The following is a 22,327-nucleotide window of genomic DNA, read 5'->3' on the forward strand; positions in this document are numbered from 1 at the left end:
TGGGGTTTCCTAGTCTGTCATCTTGCTGATATGACCCCCTCATTTAAAAGAAAATTAGAATGTAATATAGTACTAAGGCCTTCAGTGAGGTTGGTGAAAATCTGCCATGATATGCTTGTTAAAAGAAATATGGAGTTCTCTTGGCACAGCAAGTTAAGGACCCGGCATTGTCATTGCAGGGGCTCAGGTCACTGCTGTGGCATGAGTTCCATCCCTGGCCTGAGAACCTCCAAGTGCTGAGTATGCAGGCAAAAAAAAAAAAAAAAAGAAATATAGACTTAGTTTTTAACTTAATTCATAATTTGTATGTAGATACCCAAGGGATTTTAAGATAATACAATATGATGGAGGTTAGATGTTTATACAAATTCTAGTACTGTCATTCTAGCTGTGTCTTGATAAATTTTGAACCTCTTCCTCAGTTTGAAGTGGGACTGTTGTTATTAATTAATAGCTGTCAGAGTTGTTGAGAGACGTTAGTATATATAAAGTACCTGTCTCAGTGCTTTATGATTATAATAGCTTCCCAATAAGTTTTATTTCTTTTTGGGTTTTTTTTTTTAGCTAGTTAAATCAGTGTCACTCTGGAGAGAGTTTTCTGGTAACATGCTACAGGATTTGTCTCTCAACCTTATTCTCTTCTTCATTTTCAGTTGTGACCTGGATGAGAACATTGGTGGATAGTGAAATAGTTAATAGATTGGATAGCTAAAGAGTCAGGATCCAGGAATCCCTGTTGTGGTGCAATGGGATCATTGACGTCTCTGCAGCACCAGGACACAGGTTAAATCCCTGGCCTGGCAGAGTGGGTTAAAGGATCCAGTGTTACTGCAGCTCTGATGTAGGGCACAACTGTGGCTTGGATCTGATCTCTAGCCAGGGCACTCCATATGGGGAGGGGGGGAGTGGGGAGAGGTGGCCAAAAAAAAAAAAAGCATCTGAAAAGGTCTAAATAAGGAGCAGTTATGATTATGGAGCTCTGTCTTAAGGATGGAAAAATTGTTGGATGGATAATAGGGGTGGGGAGCTAAGAAGGCATTGGATTGAGTAGGCTGAAGGGAACACAGAATGAATTATTCCCAGAAGAGGGCGAAACATGTGGGAATCCAAAGCCAGCAAGTGATTTCCTTGTGAGATAGTTGAAAATGTTTTTACTTTTAGCAGTGGGAAAAACTTCTCCCAACCAGTGATTACCTCCTGCTTTCTTTCTTTCTTTTTTTCTTTCTTTTTTTTTCCTTTCTTTTTTTTTTCCAGTTAAATCTCTCCGAGGGGCGAAAACACATTATGACTATGGTTGGTCGTAATTTCCTGGAGCCGTATTAATTTACATTTCAGAAGAATCCTGAGACTCTTAAAAATCTACCGAATTCTGTTTGAAGAAAGGAGTAAAGGAATGAGATAGGGCTTGGGAATGGGCTAGGGCTTGATGAGTAATTAAGACTCAGGGGTTGGTGTGGAAGGATGATTAACTGCCTCCCTTTCCCCTCCCCAGCTGTTTGATTGCAGTTGTAGGATATGATAAAAAGAAGGGTCACAGAACTGAGCTGAGTTGGGACAAGTTGGAGTCTAAGCTGTAGGTACAGGAGATTAGTTCTATTAAAAGACTCAGGAGCACCCATGTATGAGTGGGGAACTACCAGTATTGAGTTTTAAAATATAAATTGATGTTAATTCTACTCTTAAAAGATTTTCGTATCTTTTCTTTGAACTATTTTATGGTTCAGATTGGGTTTTGCCTTTTTAAAAAAAAATTCAGTAGAATTTCTAATGTATATTTTTACAAAATATTTGGGTTATTTCTTAGTTATTTCATATAGAAACATTAATCTCCTTACACATTTAAATGTGTGTGTGCGTCTTAACTTTTTCTTTTTGGAATCCCATTTTTAGGTTTTCAAATGGCTGTGAAACCTGGTATGGCTTTTTCTATCAGAGATGCAGTTTGGACTGCTACTGGGGGAAAAAAAAAAAAAGCATTAAACAGGAATTTCCCCCCCCCCAGATGTTTAAAATCTAAATAAAATCTTTTAGGTGTTTTCTTTTTTCTTCTTTTTGTTTGTTTTTTGCTTTTTAGGACTGTACCCAGCAGCATATGGAAGTTCCCAGGCTAGGGGTCAAATTGGAGCTGTAGCTGCCAGCCACAGCTACAGCCACAGCAACACAGGATCCAAGCTGCATCTGCGACCTACACCACAGCTCATGGCAATGCTGGATCCTTAACCCACTGAGGGAGGCCAGGGATTGAACTCGTATCCTCATGGATACTAGTCAGGTTCATTATTGCTGAGCCCATGAATGCTTATTTTTTCAATGTAACATTAACCCATGCTTATGATTTAACACATATGTAGAAAGTAAAAGGAAAAATCCATTTCATTTTTTTAATTCTTTTTAAATTTTTATTTATTTTTATTTTTTTCTTATCAAGTAGTCTTAATTGTAATCAATTGTTATTTCCCCAGTACATTATTTTTTTTTCTACTGTACAGCATGGTGACCCAGTTACACATACATGTATAAAAAATCCATTTCAAATTCACCACCTAAGGTTATTAGCAACTCATTTGGGTCCATGTGTCTCTTTCATATTATAAATATGTATGTATTTTTTCCCTTCTACTTAAGAACATTTTCCCATGTCATTGTTCAGATTTTTAAAAACTGTTTCTTTTTATTACTGGTTAGTATTTCTTTGCATGATTGTATTGTACTGGTTTGTAGTTTTTCAATATTATGAAAGCATTCTAATTTTTGCATGATTTTCTGATCATTTCCTTAGGAAATAGTCCTAGAAAGGAAATTACTTTTTCAAAGAGCTTTTGTTAATGCTTTTGATACATGTTGCCAAAATTCTTTTCTAATTTGTAATGACAGTTCAAAACTGGCTATTTTATTTTACCCAGATTCTGGCATAAATATGGAAGAACCTCACTACAAAGCTAGTATCAAATGATGACAATACCTATATTGTACCTTTTATGTATTTATACTACCGTTTCACCTGCAGTACAATTCAGTTTTTTCATTCAGGAGTAAATGAGCCAGAGGATATAGAAAACTCCTAAAGTACAAGCCATTTTTTTCCCAACTTTTAGTGCTTTTTTTTTTTTTTTTTGGTCTTTTTGCCATTTCTTGGGCCGCTCCCACGGCATATGGAGATTCCCAGGCTAGGGGTCTAATCGGAGCTGTAGCTGCCAGCCTACGCCAGAGCCCCACAGCAACAAGGGATCCAAGTCTTGTCTGCAACCTACACCACAGCTCACGGCAATGCTGGAACGTTAACCCACTGAGCAAGGGCAGGAATCAAACCCACAACCTCATGGTTCCTAGTCGGTTCCTGCGCCACGACGGGAACTCCCCTTTAGTGCATTTTAAGCACAGTATTAGTAAATGTTTGATGAAGTAAAAGGAGTAAATAAGCCTTCAGTAAAAGTTTAAAATTTTTCCTCAATTTGATCCTTTACAGTCCATTTTTATTTTATTTTTCACACTTTCTCCTTAAAAAGAAATTTAAATAAATGTGACAATTAATTTGAATAACAAACACTTTTTCTAACTACAGTGGGGTTTTTTTCGAGCTTTTTATTCATGATTTTTGAGATTGAAACTTTGATTTGTGAAAAGTTAAGAGGTCCCTCTGGTGGAACATTTAGGAAATACATGGCACTATATTTTGGTGAAAAGACATAAATTGCTTAAATTAAATGGTGGGAAATTTGTATGATAACAATAGAAATATGTAATGGATGAAATATGTAATGGTTCACCTCCTAGGTCACTTTCAAACCTGTTTAATTTTTAACACAGTATGTTTAAGATATGTGAAGAATATAATAGGGAAGAAGGTAGCTGCAAATATGTTAATTTATGGGCTGGATAGATTTTTATGGACTAGCTTGGAATGCTAATCACTGTTAATAAAATTGTGTCTTTGTGGAAAAATAAGTGTTCTAAGAGATGGAATGAAGAATAAATTTCATAATAATAATAAAAATATTTTAAGTACAATTTATCTTAGTACTTTCGATATATTATTTCTGATTTCACAGTGATCCAGCAAAGTAGGTGATATCAAACCCACTTTATAAAGAAACTAAAGCTCAGAGGGGTTTAATGACTAGGTCATCCAGCTAGTATGTGATGGAACTGTGAGTAGAATCAAAGAATTTATTCTTTTCATTATGCTGCTCTGCCTCTTAAATCGAAGGGCTGGGTTTATAACCCCTACCTTCATTTATTGAGTGGGCAAGGGACTGATCCTGAATAGGGTTTAGGATCTAAAGAAGTGATCAAAGTGTATGTATCTGTATAAGTGACATATTTTCTCTTGTTTCCATGTAAGGTTGTACATATAGCTAGTCACTTGTGGAATCATGATCTGATTCCATGAGTTTTTGATTCCAAGAACCTTGTTCTTTCCATTATTCCTGGAGGCAGAAGATCAAGTTTTCGCTGAATCATTAAGAATTAAATCATATTCACTATTGATTTCTGTGTGTCATATTTTACTTAATTTAAAAGGTAACATCTAATGCATGGTATATATCATCTCACAAATAACAAGAATATTCACTATTATTACCATATAAATTATCCATTTTGAACTATATGCAATAGATTTTTAATATTTGTTTGACTTCTCCTTGTGGTATCTTTTTCCCTCATCAGTGTTTTGTTGATGAGGTGAATCTTTTATGTGAAACAGTATTATTTTTGTACTTTGGAACTATAATCCAAGTTCAAAGCATCGGATATGGGTTTTAAATATACACATTTTTGACCAGTTATTTTGAAAATAAGGTAAATTTGGAATTGGGAATTATGGGTGTATATGTTTGTATATACATATACTGTATTAAAATAAAATAGATTTGTTGGAGTTCCCGTCATGGCCCAGTGGTCAAAAAATCCATGAGGCTGCAGGTTCGATCCCTGGGCTTGCTCAGTGGGTTAATGATCCGGCGTTGCCGTGAGCTGTTGTGTAGGTCGCAGACTCAGCCTGGATCCCGCGTTGCTGTGGCTCTGGCATAGGTCAGTGGCTACAGCTCTGATTAGACCCCTAGCTTGAGAACCTCCATATGCCACAGGAGTGGCCCTAGAAAAAGGCAAAAAGACAAAAAAATAAAATAGATTTGTTAAAGATTTAAGAAAACATGCTTTGAATTTAGAAAGATTTCTGTGAGGCAGTGAGAAAGAAGTGTGTTGACTCAACTATTGCCTATAAGTAAATAGTAATAAGTAATTATGTTAATAATATACCTACTTTTAAAATTAAAAACTTAATTTCTCCCTGAGTTTTGTCATCAGTTATTAGAAAACGGGTGTTTTATGATATTAGAATACCTTACCTCATGGGTTGGCAGACTACAGCCCATGGGCTTGTTTTTGTATGGCCTGCTCTCTGAGGTCTTACAACATTTTTAAAGGTTGCTTAAAAAAAAAAAAAAAAAGGAGTTCCCGCCGTGGCGCAGTGGTTAACGAATCCGACTAGGAACCATGAGGTTGCGGGTTCGGTCCCTGCCCTTGCTCAGTGGGTTAACGATCCGGCGTTGCCATGAGCTGTGGTGTAGGTTGCAGACGAGGCTCGGATCCCGCGTTGCTGTGGCTCTGGCGTAGGTTGGTGGCTACAGCTCCGATTCGGCCCCTAGCCTGGGAACCACCATATGCCGCGGAAGTGGCCCAAGAAATAGCAAAAAGACAAAAAATAATAATAGTAATAATGTGACAGAGACCAGACGTGTATGCTGCAAAGCTTAAAATAGTCACTCTTTGGCCCTTTACAGAAAAAAATTAGCCTATCCCTGCCTTACAGATTTCTAGGTGGATCCAAACTGTGAATAGTAAAACACTGCAGACGTGAAATCAGGTGGATGCTGTGTATGCTACCATGTTAGCATGAGCTGTTTAATTAGTATAAGCCAGAAAAAAATTTAACTACTTCAAAAAAAGTCCATTTTATGATACTATGGAACTCCGTGCACTATGTAGATGTATATGGAAGTAATGGCATACTTAAGAACTCAACACCCTATAAAATCTTAAATGAAGTTTTAAATAAATTATCATTTGCTTTTTGAAAATATGTATTCAGAAAGGAACATTCCAGGTAGTGGTTGGATATTGAGGGATATTAACATAGGAAAGAAAAACAGAAAATGAGAAAAATAACAACACATACCCTTTTCTGCCCTTGCCGTTTTACAACTAAAAGTGTTAAGTTCTTTTGCCTCTATATAATTAGCTTATTAGAGTAGGTGTCCTTGTTAATTTGAACTATTATGTACATTTTAAGGTAATTAATGATATTAATATTATTTATAATATCTTTTCCTTCCTAAAATTTTGATACTTATATAACTATTAAACATAGAAATTTGTTTTTACAGTATTTGAAACTTACGCTTATAGTATAGCCTACTAAATTCTGTGTAGTAATGGAAAAGTCATAATATTCTGTATATTGTATTAATACAAACTGAAGAGCATATATATAAATACAGGTTAAATGCAGTGTATGTTTCATTGATTTTTTTTTTTTTAAATATCCATGTCTTTCAAGGGTGCTATGATGTCGGTATCTTTGAAGGATAAAGTCTTTGAAAGGAACTAAATGAGTACAAAATCCCTTTTAAAAACCAATACTATGCAAAGAGGAATCAGTGCAATGTCTTCAGTACCGTGTATAACCTGTATTAACCTTGCTTTATGGATTTTCAAAATCCTGTGTAGCTTGTGTTTCATCTAATCCTGATCCATGTGCTATAACCAGAAATATGTTCTCCTGATGCTCTTTTATCAAAGCTTTATTTTTTAATCTCTAATTTTAGAGCAAGTGAATATGAGCTCTTTGATTTTTCAGTTATATACAAAGTGACTTCTAGTAGTGTATTTATAATAATTGAAACAGTAATTGCTTGATAATTTTGTATAATTATATAACATTTTAAAGCCATATTAAACAAAAAACACTCATTATTTTCTAGTTCTTACTCATATAAGTATATATCTTTTTTCAATTAAAGTATAGTTGATTTATAATGTGCCAATTTTCATATATCTTTTATAGTTATAAATATATTAAGTTGAATTTTTTTTTAACTTTTTAAAGCATATAGCTATTTAGCTATTGGCGTGATCTTTTCTGTTTCATAATATCCCTCTGAAGCAATCTCATACATAAACCATTTCTCAATAATTAAGTACTAACGTTGGTTATAAATTTTTTATATTTATAAATATTGCTGAAATTATCACACTTAAAAAAAAAAAACAAAACCAGATAGCCTATAGTTATCTTAAGCATCTGAAAAATCCTGGTAGTAGTTACACATAAGTAATGATACTAGCAAGATTAGTTCTGCTTCATAAGTTATACTTTCAAATTTGATATATTAAAATAACTGTCAGTTACATATTAGGAACTGATATTGAACTTATCAAATGAGAATCTTGTAATTTCCAGTGCTGTTAAAGAATCTCTACTGTTAAAATGCAATAGCTATTGCTTATAAAAAATTTTAAGCAATTTTAAAAGGTGGCTTCCTACTTGTTAGAAATTCATTTTTTGCACTTCAAAAGTACACAGAGACATGCTTTTGAATAGAATACAGGCTCCACGAGCCCAGGGACTTATGACTTTTCGCTCAGTGCTACATCTCTAGGACCTAGAACAGTACCTAGCACATGGTGGGCCCTCAATAAATATAAGTTGAGTGAAGGAATTTTCAAGGATGTTTATTACAGTATTATTTGGTGTACTAAAATGAACATTTCACGTTCATCAATAAGGAGTTGACTAGTGTAACAATCACACAATGGAACACTATCTTGTTGGAAAAAAATGGGGTTTTTCCATGTGAACTGACATTGATACTTATGACACCTCATTCTGTGAGAAAAAAAAAGTAAGTAGAAAAACTGTCTATATAATATAATACCACTTTTGTTTTTAACATTTTGATTTTAAAAATACGTAGACTGTTTATGCACAGTAGTTCTTAAACTTTTTAGTTTCAGGACCCTTTTGTACTCCTAATATTACCGATGATCTTAAATGGCATTTGTTTGTAGGAAATGTATGCAAGTATGTATTTTAAATTTTATTGAAATATAGTTGACTTACAAAATTGTATTAGTTTCAGGTGTACAGCAAAGTATATCAGTTATACATGCACATACATCCATTCCTTTTCAGATTCTTTTCCCATATAGGTTACTACACAGTGTTGAATAGATTTCCCTGTACTATACCATAGGTCCTTATTTCCTGTCTATTTTATATATAGTAATGTGTATATGTCAATTCCAACGCCCTAATTTATCCCTCCCTCTCCCCACATTTCCCCTTTGGTAACCAATAGTTTGGTTTCAAAATCTTTCTGTTTTTATTTATAAGTTCTTTTGGATCATTTTTATTAGATTCTATGTATTAGTGAGTTCATATGATATTTATCTAGTTCTCTGACTTACTTCACTTAGTGTGATAATTTATAGGTCCATCTATGTTGCTGCAGATGGCATTATTTCATTCTTTCTTTACATTGTATTATGAGTAATATTACATTGTATTATGTACTACATCTTTATCCAGTCTATTTATATTTAGATATATATTTGCCATGTTAGAAATTGACATCTGAATATTTACTTATTCATTTAAAATAGGAATAATGAATATTACATGTTAACATTAACAATGTATTTTTATGAAAAATAACTATTTTCCAAAATAAAAATATTTCATGAGAAGTGGCATTGTTTTAATAATATTTTTGCACCTCTCTTTAACATCTAACTTAATAAAAGATGACTGAATTCTCAGATCTGCTCCTGCATTCTGTCCGCTGTGATGCTCTTTTGGTAGAGGGGTACATTCAAGAATATCTAGCCTCACACAGAGGTAGTCAAAACCGAGAAAATATTTTAATTCTCTATTCAGATACTCTTCATTGATACAATGGCAAAACTCTACAAGTAGTAGTTTCTTAAGATTAGTGACAATGTGGAATTTGAAACCATGTCAGTGAACTTTTCATACTAAAGCCTATACATACTAAAGGTCTATTTTGCACTTAGAATGGATCTTTTACCCATGCAAAATTTTATAGCTCATGATTGGTCATTTGGAAAATATTAGTTCACTAGTTAGGCAGATCTTCCAAATGTTGACACACCTTATAATGCCGTACTCAAAAGTCACATTTGTTGATATCAAACCAGTCCTACTACAAAGATTTTCAAGTATTTTGAAATTGTTAGGCTTATAGTAATGGATACAGTAAGTTTTAAAAATTCTCCTTTTCACTTCGAAAGCTTGAATTTTATCATTGATAACACAGTCAGTTGTTTTTCTAGAGTTGACAAGCTTACTTCATTGACTTGAAGTAGATGAAGAAAATGGTTATGATACAGCAGTCTGAATAATTTGTCATTTGTTCATCTACAGATAGTGTTCCATTTCTAAAAAGTGGCTAATTCACTCTTATCATAATGGTTCTTGAAAAACAAATACTTTGTTAAAATCTTTAAATAAAAAAATGAGAAGAAAACATACCAGAGTGTTAACAGTGGTCATCTTAAGGTGGTCTTTTTTTCTCCTTTTATTTTTCTGTAATGAATAATACATTTTTATTATGTTAAATAGTTTAAAGTGTTATAGCAAGTATGTTATTTATAGGACAGTTTACATATAAAATCAAGTGAATGTGAATTATTAAGAATATTTTCTCTTTTTTATTAGGATTTAGGTCCTGAATATGAAGATATATTTAATATCTCATTGCAGTGGATTTTTGAAAATGGGAAAGATGTTGGAATAAGGTAAAGGATTTGATTTTCACTTTGACCATTTTGTTGTGTGAGAAGTGATTTTGACCCTAAACTCTCTCTCAATTATTTTTAAATAGGTGTGTTGGTTATGACCCTGAGGAAGAACTGACAGATATGGTTGATGTACAGTTTTTACAGTCCACAAGACCACAGATGTCCTTCTGGTGTCGTTTTCGACGTGCATTTATTACTGTCACTCATAGGTTATTGTTGTTGTGCTTAGGTAAGTTGTAAGAATGAGAAAGAAGATACATTGGCAGTGTAGGATTTTTGTGTCTATATTCACTAAATGCTAGGGTTGAGAATATACTTCTGGGATAGTTGCCATTATAAATTACATCCAAAAGTCTTCACTAAGGTATAATAATATTGAGGATTTTAAAATGTTAGTATCGATCTAAGGTTATAAAACAGTCCATGAGGAGAGGTGGAAATAAAACTTTGTTATAAAGCTATCACAGAGAAAGCAAATGTAATGCATAGATAGAAATCTACTTTGAGAACTAGAACAAGAAGTTACAAAAATTAAGCTTATTTTAAAAATAATGTAAATTAACTGCATTAAAATTATTTTTAATTTAAAAAAATATCACTTACCTAGGAGTTCCCTGGTGGCCTAGTGGATTAAGGATTTCATGTTATTGCTGTGACTTGGGTCACCGCTGTAGCATGGGTTTGATCTTTGGCCCAAAGTCTTGGCCAAAGAGAAAAACCTTTTACCTACATTAAAATTTTCATTCAGAATCTTAGATTTTATGTGACTAATTTTGATTGATAATAGGAACTTAGGAAATACTCATTTTTTTCTTATTTCCTTTAAAAATATTTCAGTTTTCTTAAAGTAAGATGTAGCATGTTTATAGTCTCATAGGACTCACTTTTCTAGTAGTTTAATGCGGTAAAAACAAATATTTGTGAAACATAGTTGTGTTGCTTTGTTTTCAAAAAAAAGGAAGAATTTAAATATTCAGTTGTCATTGTAATGAAAGTTTCTCTGGAGAAACCAAGTGATACTCTGGGATATGTTTAATATTAAGTTTTTCTTTGTGGCTAATTCAAACCACTGACATGAACGCTTACTCCATTATTCCATTATGGCAGTTAAAATGAAGTATTATTTTTGTTTGCTGTAATTTTTTGCATTATTAATATCAGATTTGATAACTGATACAGTAACTTCAGGTCAAAATGAATATTATTGAATGCCAGTTACCACAATTTTTAAAACATAGTATGTATAAATATTGCAGGTATAGTGATGGTTTGTGTCGTTCTGCGTTACATGAAATACCGTTGGACAAAAGAAGAAGAGGAAACAAGGCAGATGTATGATATGGTGGTAAAGATTATAGGTATGATATTTACAAAAATCTGACCTATTTCTAGAATAGTCATTATGTGATAAAGTACATGATGTCCAGGGATTGATTCATTTATAAATTTGTTTGGTTTACTTTCAGATGTTTTACGAAGTCATAATGAAGCTTGCCAGGAAAATAAAGATTTACAGCCTTACATGCCCATTCCCCATGTGCGAGATTCCTTAATACAGCCTCATGACAGGTCTGTTTAAAGCGTTATGTGTTGAAGTCAATCAATCAGAATGTCAGTGTCTTCTGCAGTCATGAAAGTTCTGTTGAGAATTGTGACCCTTCTGAACTAGATCCCTTTCACTGGACAGGCTTTACTTTTGTATTTTAAATTCTTTTCTAAATTTTTATCTATAATCTTCCTGATTTTGAGTGGCATAATAGCAGGATTTCTAAGTATGTATTTTTGATTCTTTGTTGTCAATCTCTACCTTATTTCCTTTAATTCCATCTTGATAAACAGACAATAATCAGTGCAGTGATGTTTTACTAATAATGGTTTAAAAGACTTCATTTTCTTGTTAATGAAGCTTTTTTAAATAGAAGAATTAAGCAATTACTTCTTGAAAATAAAAGATAATGTCACATCCCAAAGCAGCATTCTTATCCTAGAAACACATCAGAATCACCAGTGGAGCTTTTATGGGAAAAAAGTTCCAGTGTATTGTCCCACCTTTGGAGATCCAAATTTAGTAAATCTGAGGTTAGGTTTAGACATCTAAGTCTTTTTGAAAGAAACTCTGTAAGCAGTGATAAGAACAGCTAAAGGTAGCAGTAACAACTACCTTTAATTACTATTATTTAAGAGCATGACAAGCCAAGATGATAGTAAATTTGTCACTTTCCTTTAAATGATAGGAAAAAAATGAAGAAAGTCTGGGATAGAGCTGTTGACTTCCTTGCTGCTAATGAGTCTAGAGTTCGCACAGAGACACGAAGAATAGGTGGTACAGATTTTCTGGTTTGGCGGTGGATCCAGCCTTCTGCATCCTGTGACAAAATATTAGTAATACCTTCTAAAGTGTGGCAGGGTCAAGGTATGTATTTTTAAACAACAACAACAAAAGTAATTTTCTCAACTATAGAAGTCTTAAGTGTTTAAAATAGTACAACTGAAAGATGTATGGAAGCAAAGCTTCCTTCCAATTCCATCCCATAAAAGATAGCAGTAAGTAAGTCAGATGAAGACAAATATATCACTTATGTGTGGAATCTAAAAAAAGATACAATTGTTTACAAAACTAAAATAGATTCAGATGTAGAGAAACTTGTGAATACCAAAGGGGATAATGGGATATGGGGAGAGAGAAATTAGGAGTTTGGGATTAACTATACACACTATTATATATAAAATAGATAAACAGAGGATCTATTCTATAGCACAGTATTTTGTAAAAACCTATAAGGGAAAAGAACCTGAAAAAGAATTTATATAAATAAATATGTACACACAGACACACACATAAATGTATGTATAAAATCACTTTGCTGTATACTTGAAACTGGTACAACATTGTAAATTAACTATATACTTCATTAAAGAAAAACTCAACATGAATTCATGAATTGATAAAGTATTTTTAAAGTGTCCTGCTACTTTCTGTATTCGTGTTTCATCCATGTTTCAGTGTATTAGATGTTCATAAACTTTATGCCAAGGACTGAATTGCCTTAATTTGCATATGTCTAAATGGGCCATGTAAAGAATTATATATTTAAATCTCCGTTTACTTGACAGTCTTTGATAAAAAGTTATACTGATTAAGGGTTCATGGTCCTAGAAAGGAAGGAGAGTAAATTAAGACACTTACTACTTTGCAAATATAAAAAAAGTGTAATTACTGAGATAATTTCAGCTTGAAGGCAAAAAATCCTGAGATAAAACACCTAGTAGCTATTTGCTTGAAGTATCCCAATTCAATTTTTAGATGGTTGTAGTGATAAAGTGAAAGTCTATAGACTTATAGCAGGAAGATTTGAATTTTTTTAAGAATGTCATCATAATAAGAAATATTACAAGAGGCTGATAATGAGAAGTTGTTGGGATTTTCTTAATGGTAGTTATGTATCTTTTGCCTGCTTTAAGAACATATAGCTCTAATACAGAAGGAATTCAATTTTAATATTACATATGTTTTTATGCTATTAAATATATATAGTTTATTTAAATGTAACTAAATGACTGATCTAGCTTTTTAAAAATAAGAGTACATAAAGGTTTGGTTTGATTTAAATATATCCGAGCACAAATATTGTGCTGTATAAAAATGGGCATCTACTGTTTGTTTGGGCTTTTTTTTGGGGGGGGGGAGGTCACAGGTACAGCCTATGGAAGTTTCCAGGCTACTAGTCAGTGATGGTGTTTTTATGTGAAAAGATAGTTTAGCTTATTAACAAGCTTAATGTTTCTCCTTATAAAAGGTACATGACTGGAGGAATGGTCATTATAGTAGTCTTTTGAATTCACTACCACTACACACTGTTGTCATTTAATAGTATGTTTCCCAAGTAATTGTTAAGTAATCAACCTTATTGAATATTTAGTTCAATTTCTAAAAAATAATTAAATATGAAATGAGTGATAATATAACATTGGTGTCTCTAAAGTTATTTAATTAATTAATTTATTTTTTGGCCACACCTATGGCATATGGAAGCTCCTGGCCAGGGATCAAACTTGTGCAGTAGCAACAACCTGAAACGCTGCAGTGACAACACCAGATTCTTAACATGCTGTGCCACAAGAGAACTCCCATCTCTTAAAGTTATTATAAAACACCAGTTAAAAATTAATACCTGCTAGGGAGCCAGAGTCTTATTTAATGCTTCTGACAATATAGTGTTTGGAATAAACAGCATTCACTTAAAGCACCCAAAGGTAGTTCCTGAGGCATTTGAAATGTATCTGCTGCACCTCTATATGGCAGTGGTAATTAGGGTTTAGTTAGGAAGACAAAGCTTATATCTTAAAAATCAGTTTGAACTTTGGGACTACTTTCTGACTAGAATTGGCCAGGAATAGTTTCTCCCAGGTCTGTTATTTTGTGGAAACTCAGGTTTAGGCTAGCATAAGGTGGTATGAATGCTTCTGTTTTCTCTGGTTCTTCCCCTGCTGGCCCAGGCCATTATTGGAATTTCAAGGAAGTCAGATTATTTGAAGCTAATGGGTCATCTAAGAACAGAACCTGCATGCTACTAGAGAAATTTGGAAGCTATTAGAGGTTCACACACCATCTTGTTCTGGGGTTTGGCAAAGATTTTTCATGTCTAATTATCATTTTTCCACACCATATCAAGCACTGTTCAGACATTCACACCCCAGATGTTTCCTGTCACTGGTACATCTGAAATCTTTAATTGATATGCTCTGTTCTGTATCACAGACTCATCTTTTCAACTTTCCTGATTTATGTATTTGAGAACTCCAGAATCTCTGGTTTTTCAGTGCACCTTTCTCCAGTTCCTTAGCCTTCTTCCTATCTTTACTTCTTTTCCTATTCATCTTCGTTTCTATGATCTATCTTTTCAGTCTCTCTCTTCCTAAGTACCCTTAAGTCATTACCTATCCTTTTTTTTTTTTTTTTCCGGGTCATCTTTTTGCCTTTTCTATGGCCTTCCCATGGCATATGGAGGTTCCCAGGCTAGGGGTCTAATCGGAGCTGTAGCCACCGGCCTAAGCCAGAGCCACAGCAATGTGGGATCCGAGCCACGTCTGCAACCTACACCACAGCTCCCGGCAATGCCAGATCCTTAACCTACTGAGCAAGGCCAGGGATCGAACCCGCAACCTCATGGTTACTAGTTGGATTTGTTAACTACTGTGCCACGACGGGAACTCCGTATCCTTCATGTTATCCTGGTAAATTTCAACTAAGGATGAAACTATTTATCTATGCCTATATATATGCAAGTGGCTGAGCATAGCAGGAGAAAATCATACAACTTGGCAGACTGATACAGTCATAAAAATTCAATTAAGCCTTCCATACTACTTATCTTTCTTGTTCTTAACATTGTTTATTAGACACTTCACTTTCCTACTCTATTCAATAGCAAATATCGATTTCTTCCTCTAGTCAAACCTTTTTGCCCTTCTCCTTCCTCTTCTAATTCTTAGCTGATGACCCAAATAGAAACAATTGATTGTACTTTACTTGCCTCAAATCTGCACCATCAAATCCATAGAATTACCAAAATCTACACTCATTTTCAACTATTCCAATTGAAGAGCTGTCTGATTTAGCAAAGACCAGACCCCTTCTTTTTAGAGTATCCCTCCGGATCTTATTCCCTCTAGTCTTAAGTGTCTTCCCTTACTGTGTTTTAAATCCCTGTCTTTCCTGGATCTTTTTCATCAGCACTTAAACATACTGTAGTCACATCTTTATTTTTTTTAAGGCTGTACCCATGGCACATAGAGGTTCCCAGGCTAGGAGTCGAATTGGAGCTGTAGCTGCTGGCCTACACCACAGCCACAGCAACGCCAGATCTGAGCCACATCTGCAACCTACACTGTAGCTCATGGCAATGCCAGATCCTTAACCTGACTGAGGCCAGGGATCGAACCCGTGTCCTCAGGGATACTAGTCAGATTTGTTTCTTCTCCACCATGACGGGACTCCTGGGGTCACATATTTAAAACACATTGTTGCACTCTTCATTGTCTTATAGCTGTCACCCTCTCTACCTATTTATAGCCAAATAGCATTGAACAGTTTACTCACTGTCTTTACTTTCATTTATTCTCCAGCTGACTCCAATCTATTTTCCATCCTCATTATTTCGAGGAAACAACTCTCAAATTCCAGTATTGCTAAATTCAGTGGACGTTTTTCTTTTCTGTTCTTATTTAAAAGTGGTAACAGTTGAACCTGCCTTGAAATTCTTCAGTTTTGGCTTTGTTGTTGCCACTTCTGGTTTCTTACCCTGTCTCTACCATTTCTTTAGTCTTCTTTTCTAGATTTTCCTGGACCTCTAGATGTTGGAGTTTTTCCAGGCCATCCTTTATCATTCTCCCTGTCTTCTCAGGTGATCTTAGGCAGCAACTTCATTTACCATATGTGTCGATAACTTTCAAATTTATATCTTGCACTAAGTCTTCTGTTTTGGTTTTCATATTTTTATACCCAGCCATATACTTTTCTTCTCTGCTAAGAAGTACCAAAAATTTGGCACATGCACAAACACTTTATCTTCTCTCTCCAAACTGACCTGTCCTCCAGTGTTCTTATCTAAGTAATGATACCTACTCCTCTCAGCTGGTTCTGCTATAAGCCTGGGGAGTCATCCTTGATTTCTCCCTGAGACCCCAGATGTGCAGCCTTTAAACAAATCATGTCAGATCTACTTCATAATACATCCTGATTCTGTTCACTTATTTCCATCTGCATTGTTGGCCTGTCTTATCCACAACACTATCATCTCCCTCTTAGACATAACCTTCTAACTCGTCTCCTTGAATTCACTTTTGCCTCCATCTAATTGATTCTCCATATCACAGTCTATTTAAAATCTTTGTTAATTTTGAAAGATAGATCTCATCATACTATTCCTTTCCTTAAAACATTTGAGTGACTTCCCATTGGTCTTATGATAACGTCTAAACAATACTTTAATGTGGCCTATGTGGTCCTCCATAACCTGACCTCCCCTCTTCAGGTTTTTTATATTTTTGCTGTCCGCAGCCGAGTCACAGTGGCTATCTTTTAGTTACTTGAATATACCAAGTTCCTTCTTGTCTCGGGCTTTGGACAGGCTATCACCTTTGCTTAAGATGTCCTTTTCATCTTTCTTTACTCCGCCTATTTTTATTTATTCTTTAGGTACCAGCATAAATTTTACTTCCTCCTCAAAGTGTTATCTGATATTCACAGATTAGCTTAAGTTACATTGACAACTTTCTGTTCTCTTTCTTAGGATTTACCACAATTACAATTTCTTGGGTGGCACTTTTTCATCTCTCTTTCTCCCCTACTAAGCTGTAAACTCTATGAGAAGAATAACTGGATCTGTCTTATTCACCTCAATCCAGAATTCTGCCTCAAAGTAAAATCATGCAATGAACAGTTTTTAAATAAACTGGATGACTGAATACCTTTCAACAAAATGGAACAATGGAAAATAATGAAATTAATTTGTTTTTTTATAGCATTTCATTTAGATAGAAGAAACTCACCACCAAATAGTTTGACGCCTTGTCTAAAGATTCGAAATATGTTTGATCCAGTCATGTAAGTATTATGATCAAAGGTACATGTAATTTTTATTTAGAATATTTGGCTGAAAAATGCATGATACTCTTATAATGCTGTCTATAATTAAAAACTCTCTTTTCTGAATCTCTAACAACTGAAATGTTACATTTTTCTCATTTCTTTTTTTATTAAATTTCAAGCAAAGATTTCACAAGAATACATAGATGTATAATGATTTGTAAAGCTTTTATAAATATTTATATCCACTGTGAGTCCCCATAGCAGATAAATGTTTAAGTCAAATTAATGACAGATATGGTGACAAACAATACCCTTATTAAATGTTTAAGTCATGCTGCCAGCATTCTTTGCCTCAGTAGACAATAAAGATAAAAAATCTGCTATTTAAAAATTTCCAGTCTTTAATTGTAAAAAGCTTTTTATAGGAGTTCCCATCGTGGCGCAGCGGAAATGAATCCAACTAGGAACCATGAGGTTGCGGGTTCGATCCCTGGCCTCACTCAGTGGGTTAAGGATCTGGCGTTGCCGTGAGCTATGGTGTAGGTTGCAGACATGGCTCGGATCCCACGTTGCCGTGGCTGTGGCTGTGGCCGGCAGCTGTAGCTCTGATTGGACCCCTAACCTGGGAACTTCCATATGCCACGAGTGCAGCCCTAAAGAGCAAAAAAAAAAAACCACTTTTTTACAAAGATGTACACACCTTCCTTTGTACAAGACATGTCTATCTGTCCATGCAATATTTGAGAAACTTTTCTGTCTACATAATTACAGCAGCATTTGCATCCAAAGAATGGCACAGAGACAAGTTGTTGCCTTAGAATCCATAATATTTCATGTATAGGCTCTAAAAAGCTTTAGAATTTGCTTAGTAGAGGCTATTGCTTATCTGCCCAGGGATAGGACAGGTCAAATTCTGTTTTTGAAAACTGACAATGGAAATTGTATTTCTTATAAAATATCCATAAGTCCCATCTAATAACTCATTTATTTCAAGAAATAGTTGATACGGTCAGATTCCAAATAAGTGACAGCAAAATTGTAAATGTAAGGAACCACTGTCACCACACACACGCCCACACCCTCACACCCTCCATTTTGCAGCAGTAGAAACAGTTAACAGTGTGCTGATCCCTCTATTGGGAATCTTACCTCATACCTTGGGGATTAGGAAATCTATGCCAGTCCAGTATTTATTATGTGAAATAAAGATTTATGATTTGAAAGTAGCTGCCTTTTCCTCTGCCCCACCATCTACATCTCATAAGAAAGACAAATGTGCACTATTATAGCAGGAAAACTTTGATAATAATAAAGGGACTTATTTATGCAAAATGTTCGTCCTGTATTACTTTTCTGTTATTTTGGAAAAGAGAAGGTCAAAATATACTATAAACTTAAGAATTTTCCTTAAGTTTAGGAAATTGAAAATGTCACTAAAATATCATATTTAACTTTTACAAGTTTACTACAACTCCTTAAAGTGCTTATGTCTACATAGTAAAGAGAAATAACTGTAAGTACATAGGATTTTAAACGAAAATGACAGCACATTTATTCTGCTGTGATGGACTGATCCTTCATTGCCTTGGCTTGTATGTTCTTACACTGGAAAGTAAAAGCAGGGCGGGGACTCCTGAATGAATTTTTTCAACTACCTACTGCTAGTTACAATATGTATATTGTAAGAGACAAAAGACTTCTTTCTGAGTAGAAATGTGGTTGTTGATTTGTGTTTTCATTAACTTTTAGGGAAATAGGGGATCAGTGGCATTTGGCAATTCAAGAAGCAATTTTAGAAAAATGCAGTGATAATGATGGCATTGTTCACATTGCAGTAGACAAAAATTCACGCGAGGTAAAGTAACTTTTACTATTGAATTCTGTACTTCAGGTTTGTTGCTACTAAACTAAGATTATTTCTTTTCTTTCTTCCTTTTTTTTTTTTAATATCACAGGGTTGTGTATATGTTAAATGTCTGTCTCCAGAATATGCTGGGAAAGCTTTTAAGGCATTGCATGGCTCTTGGTTTGATGGTAAGAAATTTGAGTATTACATACATTTTGGAAAGATAATTTATGGCTTACTGTTAGACTATAGCAGATTTTAAATGAAAGACTTTTAGGTTAGCATTTTTAGAGCAATAATTTTAGGTTTTTATTTATGTTTTGTGTTCTTATGTCTTTTACCACAGTTTATTTTCTATAAATATTAAGCATATTCGTACAGATCTAAAATATTATTTTTATCTTACAACAGGGAAATTGGTTACAGTAAAATATTTACGACTAGATAGATATCACCATCGCTTTCCCCAAGCTCTTACTTGCAACACTCCCTTGAAGCCATCAAATAAACATATGAACTCTATGTCTCATCTTCGTCTTCGGACTGGCCTAGCCAATTCTCAAGGAGGTTCCTGAAAAGACTTTCTTCCACTCCTAGGACTGTTCTTTACAATAGGAAAACTCCTCTTTGGCTTTCTGTCTCCTTTTTAAAATGCTTTTTGTATGTATTTTTATTGAATACAGCGCTGTTTGAATGTTTCAGAAATCTTAAGGTTCCAAAGGGACTTAGCAGTGAGGCAGCAATGCTGAGTAGATAGAATAATTCTTTCATTCAGTTTTTGGAGCTCAGTTAAGCCAATGCACTTAAAGTTTTGCATGAGGAACATTGACCTTATTAAGCATTTTCAGATGTGGTGGTTGTATTTTTGCACCAAGAAGTGTTTGGATAACCACACAAAAGCATGGTGAAAAGGCTTCTTGTATTTCCATAATTTCCTGTAAACTAATGTTGTGAATTTTTGTATACAGTCACCTATATAGTTCTTTACAGGCTAATGTGGTAAAACTGTTAATTTCCCAATTTAATCTTAGGTTTCTGTTGCTTGTAAGAGATTCATTTGTTACTGCTGGAATATGAGAAAATCATTTTGGGTTTAGTGGTTACATATAAGAGGATGTACATGTACTTAAACTGGCTTTTGTATATATGTATAAATGCTGGTGATGGCGAAAGTAGTCTTGTTTTGTGAGGATGTCTGCATTAAAGCAGTAAAATAAGCTTCCTATTTTATTCATAATCTAATGTATGTGTATATATGTATGTGTATATATGTGTGTATGTATATATATGTATGTGTATATGTGTATATATACACACACATATATACATATGGCTGTACTATCATATAGATCAAACAGCCAAACACCTGGAAGTATTAGATACAAGTTTAAAATATCTTTTATAGGTTTTATATAAAAATGTATGAGTTTGTGTGAAAGTTCTGATACCAGTTGTAATGGATTCAAATTTATGTGAGCAATAAAGAAGCAATTGGCAGATGTTGGAAAACTATTTTGTGAAAAGCTGTATTTATTATAAATACTAGGGCTATGACATAGTGCTGTTGGAATTAAGTCATTTTCCCTATCTATTTATAATTTAAAGAAATGTTAGCTTCCCTGTTGTATGTCAGGTTTAAAGCAGGGCACATTGTTGCAGCAAAATGTGTATTTGAAAAATTGTATTTGCAATTTTGGGTCATGAGAGTTTGCAGTATACTAAAGGCACAAGTGATGGTCACTTTGTGCCTCAGTATTTACTTTGTTTCAGTAAAGTTACTTTATTATTGTTTAAGATTTCAGATTAAAATAGTTACCAAGCAAAGTTTACTTGTAACAATTGGCTTTTTAAAAATAACCTGTTGATACATCATTGTCAGTCCAAATGAATATGTGAAACAGCTGGCATTGTACCAATTTTGATTTTGCTTAAAACTCAGTTTTCCTTTTTTTTTTTTAAATTGTATATGTGTTGGGTTTGCAGCATGAACTTGCACAGTTAATGCACGTTTTCTGGTTAAGTAAACATGATGCACACTGTTCTGTAACAGAAAACCCTATTGTGCCTTACCTATGTGCTTTTGTGGGCACCATGTTTATGAAGAATAAAAAATGATTTGTTATCTGAAGAGAATAAATTTTAAATTCTCAGTTTATGTCTCAGATGCTAAAGTGTGAAATATAAATATATATAATATATAAAATAACCAATCTTTCTGTATTTTATGTGCATCACAGTGCTTTATCTGAGCTTAGTGATCCCATCTTGTGACCTGTTGCAAGAGTGAATGTAAAAACTAGCTGTGGCATTTTAAAAGGTCGCCTTTTTGATGCAGATGCATCTTTTTCTTGCTTCTAAGACATGTTCCATGTAAACATTGTACATTTATTATTGTAATATATACTATTATGCAGCTTATTTTACCTGAAACTGTTAAGTTGACCAAGATCCCTCCCTGCAAGACAGATGGGAATGTGTATATTAACTAGATATTTGAGAAGTTCTGAAGTTTGATGTACTCTGTTACTTGTCCTGTTTAAAAAAGGAAAAGATTCTAATTAAAAATTTATTAGGTTTTTTTTTAATGTGTCTTGGCTTTTAAAAAATTTTTAAGTGCCCTGTGTCTTTATTTATTTATTTATTTATTCATTTTTACCAGTGAAAATAGGTACCTTTAGTTTAAATCGTTTTGAGTATTTGTAAATATATGTATGTTTATAAAAATGGATGAAGCCCTTAAGGTTAATTTTAACCATCCATTCCTCAGCATCTTTTCTTTATGAAAAAACGTCTTTGTCTAACTTTCAAGTATTTGGCTGAAACTGGGGCAAGAATGTAAATCAGAAGTTTCACTAAAACACTACTTAGTTTAGCTAGACATTATTTTCTTAGCAAGACTTTCTCAAAAAAGGAAGCCATTTTTTTTACATATTCTGGTTCAAACTCCTTATCATAAGTAAACAGTTTATGGGCTAACTACTTTGATTAGCATTGGTTTAGATCTTTTTGGTGGTTTAATCAAACAAAAAGAAAATTTGATGAGTCAGTCATTTGGTAGACTTTTATTG

The 22,327-nt window shown here is 33.9% G+C and overlaps 1 protein-coding gene across 1 annotated transcript in view; it reads left to right on the forward strand.

Annotated features, from left to right (window-relative positions):
* Positions 1-21,838, forward strand: part of LEMD3 (LEM domain containing 3) — a 61,521-nt gene extending 39,683 nt beyond the window's left edge. The window contains exons 5-13 of the mRNA XM_047787134.1: positions 9,740-9,819; positions 9,906-10,051; positions 11,079-11,180; positions 11,289-11,391; positions 12,057-12,235; positions 17,347-17,428; positions 19,163-19,268; positions 19,369-19,447; positions 19,671-21,838. Coding sequence (XP_047643090.1) covers positions 9,740-9,819; positions 9,906-10,051; positions 11,079-11,180; positions 11,289-11,391; positions 12,057-12,235; positions 17,347-17,428; positions 19,163-19,268; positions 19,369-19,447; positions 19,671-19,834 — 1,041 coding nt within the window. The 3' untranslated portion in view covers positions 19,835-21,838. The remainder of the gene's footprint in view (positions 1-9,739; positions 9,820-9,905; positions 10,052-11,078; positions 11,181-11,288; positions 11,392-12,056; positions 12,236-17,346; positions 17,429-19,162; positions 19,269-19,368; positions 19,448-19,670) is intronic.
* The last annotated feature ends 489 nt before the right edge of the window (positions 21,839-22,327 follow it).

The sequence above is a fragment of the Phacochoerus africanus genome, chromosome 7 (genome assembly GCF_016906955.1).
Source record: "Phacochoerus africanus isolate WHEZ1 chromosome 7, ROS_Pafr_v1, whole genome shotgun sequence".
Lineage (NCBI taxonomy): Eukaryota > Metazoa > Chordata > Mammalia > Artiodactyla > Suidae > Phacochoerus > Phacochoerus africanus.